Consider the following 10,514-nt stretch of genomic DNA (forward strand, 5'->3'; position numbering starts at 1 on the left):
GTAATGGTCTCAAGTTGCAATGGGGGAGGTTTAGATTGGATATTAGGAAAAACTTTTTCACTAAGAGGGTGGTGAAACACTGGAATGCGTTACCTAGGGAGGTGGTAGAATCTCCTTCCTTAGAGGTTTTTAAGGTCAGGCTTGACAAAGCCCTGGCTGGGATGATTTAACTGGGAATTGGTCCTGCTTCGAGCAGGGGGTTGGACTAGATGACCTTCTGGGGTCCCTTCCAACCCTGATATTCTATGATTCTATGATTCTATGATTCTATGAAGCCAGTCAGGACTCGGGGGAAGTCTCCTCTCTGGGAGCAGCCTGTCTTCAGGACACACAGCTCACCCGGCTTCCACCTTCCTGGGTCTGACCTCGGAGCATTCAGCCTCCTCTGCCCCTCCGTGCGCTTCCCACAGCGAGTCCGCACAGGCGGGGTCCTGGGGAAGCCAGAGGGTCCTGCCCCCCAACTCCGCAGTCAGACGTGACTCTCAGCCAGCCAGTAAAACAGAAGGTTTATTAGATGACAGGAACATGGTCTAAAACAGAGCTTGTAGGTGCAGAGAACAGGACCCCTCAGCTGGGTCCATTTTGGGGGCAGTGAGCCAGACAACCATGTCTGTACTTCACTCCACATCCCCAGCCAGCCCCAAACTGACTCCCCCTCCAGCCCCTCCTCCTCTGGGCTTTGTCCCTTTCCCGGGCCAGGAGGTCACCTGAATCCTTTGTTCTCCAACCCTTTAGCTCTCACCTTGCAGGGGGGAAGCGCCAGGCCATCAGTTGCCAGGAAACAGGGTGTCGGCCATTCTCTGTGTCCAGAATCCTGCACACACCTGCCCTCTAGGGCTCTGCAATGATCATAGACCCTTATCCCACCCCCTAGATGCTTAAGAACTGCATAGGGGAAACTGAGGTACCCCCAGAATATTCAGAGGAAACATTAAGAACAGTCCCGCTTTGTCACACTTCCCCAAGGTACAAATTACTTCCCTTGTCCTTGGACAGTATTGCTGCCACCACCAAGTGATTTACACAAAGTTTCAGGAAAAGGACCACTTGGAGTTCCTATTTCCCCAAAATCCGCCCCCTCCCCCCCCAGTCTCCTTCACCTTCTTTCATGGGGAGGCTTGAGAATAACTTACCAACCAATTCCCTTTAATAAAAGTACAGACCAGACCCTTTATGCTTAGGACACTAAAATCAATCAGGTTCCTTTATTATAAAGAAAAAAGTAAAAGAAGCACCTCTGAAAAATCAGGATGGAAGGTAATTTTACAGGGTCATAAAAAAGATTTAAAACACAGAGGATTCTCCTCTAGGCTCAACTTCAAAGTTACAAGAACAGGAATAAATCTCTCTCTTAGCACAGGGAAAATTCACAAGCTAAAACAAAAGATAATCTAACTCATTTCCTTGGTATTACTTACAATTTCTGAAGTTTTAGATGTATCATTTCAGTAGGAGCTGGGTTACGTGCTTGGTCTCTCTCTTTGTCCTGAGAGGGAACAAAACAAAGAGCATAAACAACCCCCCCCCCCCCGAATCCCAGATTTGAAAGTATCTTCTTTCCCCATTGGTCCTTCTGGCTAGATGCCAACTAGGTTATATGAACTGATTAACCCCTTACAGGTAAAGGAGGGATTTTATGCTACCCTTAGCTGTATGTTTATGACAACAGTCCATCAAGCTTCCATACATAGGCTAGAAATCCCATTAGCCTGGGCCCAGCAGTTCCCACAGTTCAGTCTTTCTTCTGCAGGTGTTTCCAGGTGTTCTTGTTTGGGGAGTGATGTCGCTGCCCCCTTTTATAGCTTTTTCCACATGATGGGAATCCATAGCTGCAAGCCAAGTTCCCAGCCCAGTTGTTGGAAAAATACAGGTACCAAAATGGAGCTCAGTGTCATGTGCTTTAGTCAAATGCCCTTGTGAACTTCTCTGAGTCATAGCAGCCATTATCCATAAGCTGACTGAAGCATTCTCAGAAAGGCTTCCCAGGTGGGGGATGAGCTTCTCCTAAGGTCTATTGTTTTCCTTAATAGTCCATTACCTTGAATTGACCCTTCATAATCGGCTGTCTAGACTGGAAGCATCTTGCCTTGTGGGGGTCACCCAGGAGCAACCACATTTGGAATACAGATACATCGTGAATATTCATAACTCCTGATACAAACGATACAGGCTCACGAATAGGATAATCCTATTCAGCAGATCAGAATATTTTGAAACGATGCATCATAATTAATAACCACATCATAATCATACCACTGTGATGACTAAGGGGTGCAGAGTGTCATACCCAGATCTAGGGAAACACAATTTGACACCTGCATGCCATTCCCTGCCTCAGTGTCCTCACCACCCTGGAGCATTCTTTGTGGTTTGGTCAGAGCCCTGGGACCACCACCTGCAGCTCCTGCCTTCTCCTCCAGCTGCAGTCTGTCTCTCCGCTGCAGCCAGAGCCCCGCAACCATAGATTCCCCTCCGCTGCTATTTTGCCTCTCTCCTCCCTCAGCTTCTTCTGACTCATCCAGTCTCTGTGTTTATAGAGGGACGGACCAACCCCTCCTCTCTCTGTTCCCCCGTCTGGGGAGGTTCCATTCTTTCCACTCCCTCCCCTCTGCAGAGACACTGGAGAAAACTGGCTTTTATCTAGAATGTAATTACTCTTTTCTTCTGTCTGGGTGAGACCTTGTTGGGACTGATGGTCTTTTATGACCAACCTATTGATAGACAAACTCACCTCCCAGAACTGAGCTAGAACACAGCAAGACTGACAGGGTCTCTCTCTCCACAGAGTTAGTGACAGAATGAGAATACACATTAAAATGATAAGCCTCACCAGTGTCCCTTAAGTGACTTGCCACAAGATGCCAGAACATGTTAGTATTAGAGCGGACTGGGTTTAATATATGTTTAATTTTCTGTTGTTTATATATGAATTAGATACAGTGCTCCTGTCTGCTAATTGCTATATTATCTGCCAAAACAGCTAAAGCTTTCAAGAGCTAAGATAGCCTCCAGAATCACGGTTAAAGTTGCCACCCCCACCAAAATCTGAAATGGCTTCCTTATAGATCCTGGGGGGGAGGGAGGTGGAGATGATCCAGCGAGTGACAGCGGGAGGGCAGGAGAGGATCGATCACCAGGGGTGGGGCCTTAGGTTGAAGAAGCAGAGGAAGGGGTGAGATGTGAGAGAACAGGTGGAGCAAGGGACAGGACTTTGGAATCCAGTGACCAGCAATTAGAAATGTGACAACCTATGAGTTAATGAGTTGTACACAGACTGATTCCCCAGTTTGTCAGGCTGACACAGCACAGTAGGGTTGGGGAAGGATTTAATGTCTATGTGAGTGTCCAGTAGGTGATTCAGGAAAGAGGGCTCAGCACCATGTCCCCAGACAGCTCTGCATGGAGGCTGGTTTTAGAGCCAGACCACCAGGAGAAAACTTTAGCTTCTTTATGAGGAAAGAGCCAGAGCAGCCTCTTCCTGATCTGTTTGGTCTTCAAACCATAGATAATGGGGTTTAGCATGGGGGATACAAGGATGTGCATGTTGGCACTGAGAACATGGAAATGCAGGGGCACATTCTGGGCAAACCGGTGTGTGAGGATGAAGAAAAGACCTGGGATGTAAAAGGCTAAGGTTGCAAACACGTGGGAGCTGCAGGTCCAAAACGTCTTCAACCAGGCGTCCTTTGTGGGGAGGCTGAAGATGGCCCTGAGAATCTGTGTGTAGGACAGAACAATCAAAAACACATCCACACCAGTGATGAGGAATATCAGAGAGAAGCCATAGAAATTATTGACACGGATGTCAGCACAGGCCAACTTCACCATGGATATATGCTCACAGTAGGTATGGGGGATGATGTTGGTTCTGTGATAGGGGCACCGCCTCGCCAGGAAGGGATTGGGTAGTACGAGTATGCTGCTGCGTAGCACCACGGCCAGGCCTAGCTTGGCCACCGCCGTGTTTGTCAGGATGGTGGAATGTCTCAGGGGATCGCAGATGGCCACGTAGCGATCCAAAGCCATGGCCACTAAGATCCCAGACTCCATCGCTGAGAAGCAGTGAATGAAGTACAGCTGGGTGAGGCAGGCACTGAAATCGATCTCCCTGGAATTGAACCAGAAGATGCTCAGCATTTTGGGCACGGTGGATGTAGACAGGGCCAGGTCGGTGACTGCCAGCATGCAGAGGAAATAGTACATGGGCCCATGGAGGCTCGGCTCTATCTTCACGATCAATAGGATGGTGAAGTTCCCCAAGATGGCTAAGGCATAGATCACACAGAAGGGGATGGAGATCCAGACATGGGCCGCCTCCAGGCCAGGAATGCCCAGCAGGATGAAGGTGGAAGGGTTGGTGAAGTCAGTTGTGTTGGAAACAGACATGGAGTAGAGGAGAAGGTGTCCAACTCTAAGGCAGAACGGTGTCTCCTGCATGTACCGTACGTTCCCCTGACTTCCTCTATGTGCCCAGGGCCTAGGGTGATGGTCGCAGTACAAATGCCTGGTTGGAGAGACAATGTTAATATGAGAGACTATATGCACTAGTGGAGGATGTTCTCATGGGTGAAGCAGATTGGTCACTCATCATACACTGAAAAATGACATTCCATAATCCAGATAAATGAATTAAGACCCCCTGACCCTACTCATGCCAACTCCATATTCGGTGGTGCTCCATATGTCAATAATTCCTATTTGTCTTGGTGTGGGAAACCTTAATAGACACCAGCAGGAAGCATGAGGGTGTTTATTGCTCATTGTTCCTTAATGCAATGAAACCCAGACTAGAGAGTTCATGCTGTAGGGAGTTCCCCATTCAACCAGTAGCTCAAAGTATGAGATTGGAAAAAATCAAAGCTTTTCCAGGACATGTGCTGGGGGAAACATCCCCACTAGAACATACCTTGGGGAAAAGACCTGTCATCTCAACGGAAACACCTCCTCTTTCGAAGCAGTGGCCAAAACAAAGAGAATGCCTTAGGAATTGGATGGAAAATAACCTACTCTGGATATGTGCTCAGTTTTGGTTGCCCAGTCTCTATAAAGGGTATAGCAGAGAGAAAGGGGGTTTCTGAGGGCTTGTCTGCATTATCCACTGGATTGACGGGCAGCGATCGATCCAGCAGGGGTCGGTTTATTGCATCTAGACACGATAAATCGACTGCTGAGTGCTCTCCCGTCGACTCCGATACTTGACCAGGGCAAGAGGTGCAGGCGCAGTCGATGGGAGAGCGTCAGCCATCGACTTAGCACAGTAAAGACACCGCAGTAAGTAGAACTAAGTACGTCAACTTCAGCTACGTTATTCACATAGATGAAGTTGCATAAGTTAAATCAATCCCCCGCGCAGTGTAGACCAGGCCTGAGACAGGCTATGAGAATGGGGGAGGCTGCCATATGCAGAGAGACTGAAAAGACTGTCACTCTTTAGAGAAAAGAGAAAGAAGGGGGTATATGAAAGAGGAGAGGAAAATAAACAGTGAAACTGGCTGTGTTGAAATGGACAAACAGAGAACAGCTCCCAACCGGTAATATGTACAGATAGTGCTTCAAAAGGCTCCTTCCTCAAAGCTGAGGCAAATTATCAGCAAAGCAGATTGGGAGGAAAATTTCAGACAGAAAAATGGGAATGAAACTTGGGAGTTCCTTAAGAAGACTTTCTTACATATCTACAAAGCAATGATAAATCAAGAATGTGAACAAGTTTCGCTAAAAATCCCTTCGAGACACCACTGACTTCCTGAGGAAACTACAATTCATCGGTGATCTTCCTGATAACACCATTCTGGCCACTATGGATGTAGAAGCCCTCTACACAACATTCCACACAAAGATGGACTACAATCCGTCAGGAACAGTATCCGCGATAATGTCACGGCAAACCTGGTGGCTGAACTTTGTGACTTTGTCCTTACCCATAACTATTTTACATTTGGGGACAATGTATACCTTCAGATCAGCGGCACTGCTATGGGTACCCGTATGGTCCCACAGTATGCCAACATTTTTATGGCTGATTTAGAACAACGCTTCCTCAGCTCTCGTCCCCTAACACCCCTACTCTACTTGTGCTATATTGATGACATCTTCATTATCTGGACCCATGGAAAAGAAGCCCTTGAGGAATTCCACCATGATTTCAAAAATTTCCATCCCACCATCAACCTCAGCCTGGTCCAGTCCACACAAGAGATCCACTTCCTGGACACTACAGTGCTAATAAGTGATGGTCACATAAACACCACCCTATACCGGAAACCTACTGACAGCTATTCCTACCTACATGCCTCCAGCTTTCACCCTGACCACACCACACGATCAATCGTCTACAGCCAAGATCTGCGATACAACCGCATTTGCTCCAACCCCTCAGACAGAGACAAACACCTACAAGATCTCTATCAAGCATTCTTACAACTACAATACCCACCTGTGGAAGTGAAGAAACAGATTGATAGAGCCAGAAGAGTTCCCAGAAGTCACCTACTACAGGACAGGCCTAACAAAGAAAATAACAGAACGCCACTAGCCGTCACCTTCAGCCCCCAACTAAAACCCCTCCAACACATTATTAAGGATCTACAACCTATCCTGAAGGATGACCCCACACTCTCACAAATCTTGGGAGACAGGCCAGTCCTTGCCTACAGACAGCCCCCCAACCTGAAGCAAATACTCACCAGCAACCACATACCACACAACAGAACCACTAACCCAGGAACCTATCCTTGCAACAAAGCCCGTTGCCAACTGTGCCCACATATCTATTCAGGGGACACCATCACAGGGCCTAATCACATCAGCCACACTATCAGAGGCTCGTTCACCTGCACATCCACCAATGTGATATATGCCATCCTGTGCCAGCAATGCCCCTCTGCCATGTACATTGGTCAAACTGGACAGTCTCTACGTAAAAGAATAAATGGACAGAAATCAGATGTCAAGAATTATAACATTCATAAACCAGTCGGAGAACACTTCAATCTCTCTGGTCACGCAATTGCAGACATGAAGGTCGCTATCTTACAACAAAAAAACTTCAAATCCAGAGTCCAGCGAGAAACTGCTGAAATGGAATTCATTTGCAAATTGGATACTATTAATTTAGGCTTAAATAGAGACTGAGAGTGGCTAAGTCATTACACAAGGTAGCCTATTTCCCCTTGTTTTTTCCTACCCGCCCCCCGACGTTCTGGTTAAACTTGGATTTATGCTGGAAATGGCCCACCTTGATTATCATACACATTGTAAGGAGAGTGGTCAGTTTAAGTGAGCTGTAGCTCACGAAAGCTTATGCTCAAATAAATTGGTTAGTCTCTAAGGTGCCACAAGTACTCCTTTTCTTTTAAAGGCAGCAACTGCAGGGAGGAGGCAAGCAATGTACAACAAATGGGGGGGAAAGGAATACAGATCGCAAGCAATACAAATTGCACTTTATGAAAATGATAAGGGACATTAAAGACATCAGATGAAAATCCGTATTTGGCCCAGCTACGGACCACAAAAAAGGAAAATCATCCCATCCAGGGCTTTGCCAAGCCAGGCCTTAAAAACCTCTAAGGAAGGAGATTCCACCACCTCCCTAGGGAACCCATTCCAGTGCTTCACCACCCTCCTAGTGAAATAGTGTTTCCTAATATCCAACCTAAACCTCCCCCACTGCAACTTGAGACCATCGCTCCTTGTTATGTAATCTGCCACCACTGAGAACAGCTGAGCTCCATCCCCTTTGGAACCCTGCTTCATGTAGTTGAAGGCTGCTCTCAAATTCCCCCTCATTCTTCTCTTCTGCAGACTAAATAACCTGAGTTCCCTCAGCCTCTCCTCGTAACGCATGTTCTCCAGACCCCTAATTATCTGCATTGCCCTCAACTGGACTCTCTCCAGTTTGTCCACTTCCCTTCTGTGGTGGGTGGTGAAGCACTGGAATGGGTTCCCTAGGGAGGTGGTGGAAACTCCAACCTTAGAGGTTCTTAAGGCCAGGCTTGACAAAGCCCTGGCTGGGATGATTCAGTTGGTGTTCATCCTGCTTTGTGGAGGGGGTTGGACTAGATGACCTCTTGAGGTCTCTTCCAACCCTAATAGTCTATGATTCTATTTAATGGGTGTGCAGAGTGGAAAGGGCCACAGACTGATTCTCAGTCCCACCCTGCCCATTCTCGATTCCATCACGACCATGTTGCACTCCGTTTGGCTAGCAGCAAGAGATGGGTACCTGTGAATCCTGAGATGGAAGTGTCTTCTCTGGAAATTCCCTTCAGCTAGCTGTGTCCCACACTTCTCTCACCCCAGCATTTGTAGCAGCATCCCACGCCGAGAGCCAACATAAGGGTATGCACCATTTATAATATAGCTTTCTGCAATCCCAGTGGGGTTCACTCAGCCTCTCGCAAATAATCTGAATGTAAACAGGCTGGGGAGAAGCTTGTCTGCACTGTTTATACAGCTTCGGGAGTAAACACTAATTAAATGAATTTCCCAAGGGGAGATGAGAACTCCTAGGCTCTCCACTAAGCCCGAGAGGAATTGGCTGCTCTGTGCACTTGCGTATTTTTAAAAATTATGGATGGTTAGTAAAAAAGCTCAGGATAATACCTAGGTCTCCATGGGGTCTCAAACACTGAAAATACCCAGGACAGATGGGCAGATAGGAGACAGATAAATCAGGAGAAAGATGACTGAGGGGAGACACGAACACTTTCTGCAGACACCCTGCACTTTCTGCAATCACTACGGTATCAGAGACAAGTAATTCTCATCAGTAACTATCATCATACTGACAGGTTTCAGAGTAGCAGCCGTGTTAGTCTGTATTCGCAGAAAGAACAGGAGGACTTGTGGCACCTTAGAGACTAACACATTTATTTGAGCATAAGCTTTCGTGAGCTACAGCTCATTGAATGCATCCGATGAAGTGACTTGTCACTCACGAAAGCTTATGCTCAAATAAATGTGTTAGTCTCTAAGGTGCTAAAAGTCCTCCTGTTCCTTTATGATCATACTGTGCAGCACCTTTAATTGAAGGATCTTGAAAACACCTAGCAAAGGAAAGTCACTCTGAACATATCCCCATCTTACAGAGAGATAAACTGAGTCACTGGTTGATCTGACTTGGCCAAGGTCACACAGAGAATACCAGACAGAACCCAGGAGTCCTGACTTCCTTGCCATAACAACTGTCTCTCCATCAGTAACTGAGCGCATGACAAGAAGGGAACAGACTCGTGGTCTAGCAGGGGCTGTTCATTGGATGGCTACGATTGATGGCCCAGGGATGCAACCTGTATCTGGGGTACTGCTAAACCCTCTGGCCTACCAGTCTTGGCCCCCTCTCACACGGTGAGGCTGTGAACAGCTGCACTTGCACTTACACACCCATACACAGGCAGGGACACACCCAGCTGCGGTTACGTGAATACTTTCACGAGCCACTCACGAACCAACAATAGAGAGGGTCCAGCAATTCCCCCAGCTGCCCAGCCTAGGACCCCAGAGCTGTACTGTCTGGCCCTTGTCAGAAGCCTGACCAGTGTAAGTTTATTACCCAGTCTGCCCCTCCCTCATTGTGGAGAGGACAATGCACCAGCCCCGTTTCCTGAGCAGATTTCCCTTTGCCTTTCTCCGCATACCACATATCCCTAAGCATATTTGTTCCCCTTTTATGACACTTTTCCAAATTTGATATACCTTTTTTTGAAATGGGGCAACCCGTATCTGCGTATAGTTTTCAGTATGTGGTCGTACCATGGATATTAATGGAGACAATGTGATATTTTCAGTCTTTTTATCTATTCCTTTCAGAATGATTCCCACCATTCTGTTCGCTTTTTTGACGGCTGCTGCACATAGAATCATAGAATCATAGAATATCAGGGTTGGAAGGGACCCCAGAAGGTCATCTAGTCCAACCCCCTGCTCGAAGCAGGACCAATTCCCAGTTAAATCACCCCAGCCAGGGCTTTGTCAAGCCTGACCTTAAAAACCTCTAAGGAAGGAGATTCTACCACGTCCCTAGGTAACGCATTCCAGTGTTTCACCACCCTCTTAGTGAAAAAGTCTTTCCTAATATCCAATCTAAACCTCCCCCATTGCAACTTGAGACCATTACTCCTCGTTCTGTCATCTGCTACCATTGAGAACAGTCTAGAGCCATCCTCTTTGGAACCCCCTTTCAGGTAGTTGAAAGCAGCTATCAAATCCCTCCTCATTCTTCTCTTCTGCAGACTAAACAATCCCAGCTCCCTCAGCCTCTCTTCATAAGTCATGTGCTCTAGACCCCTAATCATTTTTGTTGCCCTTCGCTGGACTCTCTCCAATTTATCCACATCCTTCTTGTAGTGTGGGGCCCAAAACTGGACACAGTACTCCAGATGAGGCCTCACCAGTGTCGAATAGAGGGGAACGATCACATCCCTCGATCTGCTCGCTATGCCCCTACTTATACATCCCAAAATGCCATTGGCCTTCTTGGCAACAAGGGCACACTGCTGACTCATATGCAGCTTCTC

At 47.2% G+C, this 10,514-nt stretch overlaps 1 protein-coding gene across 1 annotated transcript; it reads right to left on the reverse strand.

Annotated features, from left to right (window-relative positions):
* Positions 1-3,357: 3,357 nt before the first annotated feature.
* Positions 3,358-4,437, reverse strand: LOC141980664 (olfactory receptor 52E4-like). Its single transcript, XM_074942108.1, has one exon. The coding sequence runs from the start codon at positions 4,435-4,437 to the stop codon at positions 3,358-3,360; it is 1,080 nt and encodes a 359-aa protein (XP_074798209.1).
* Positions 4,438-10,514: the final 6,077 nt, after the last annotated feature.

The sequence above is a fragment of the Natator depressus genome, chromosome 1, assembly GCF_965152275.1.
Source record: "Natator depressus isolate rNatDep1 chromosome 1, rNatDep2.hap1, whole genome shotgun sequence".
NCBI lineage: Eukaryota > Metazoa > Chordata > Testudines > Cheloniidae > Natator > Natator depressus.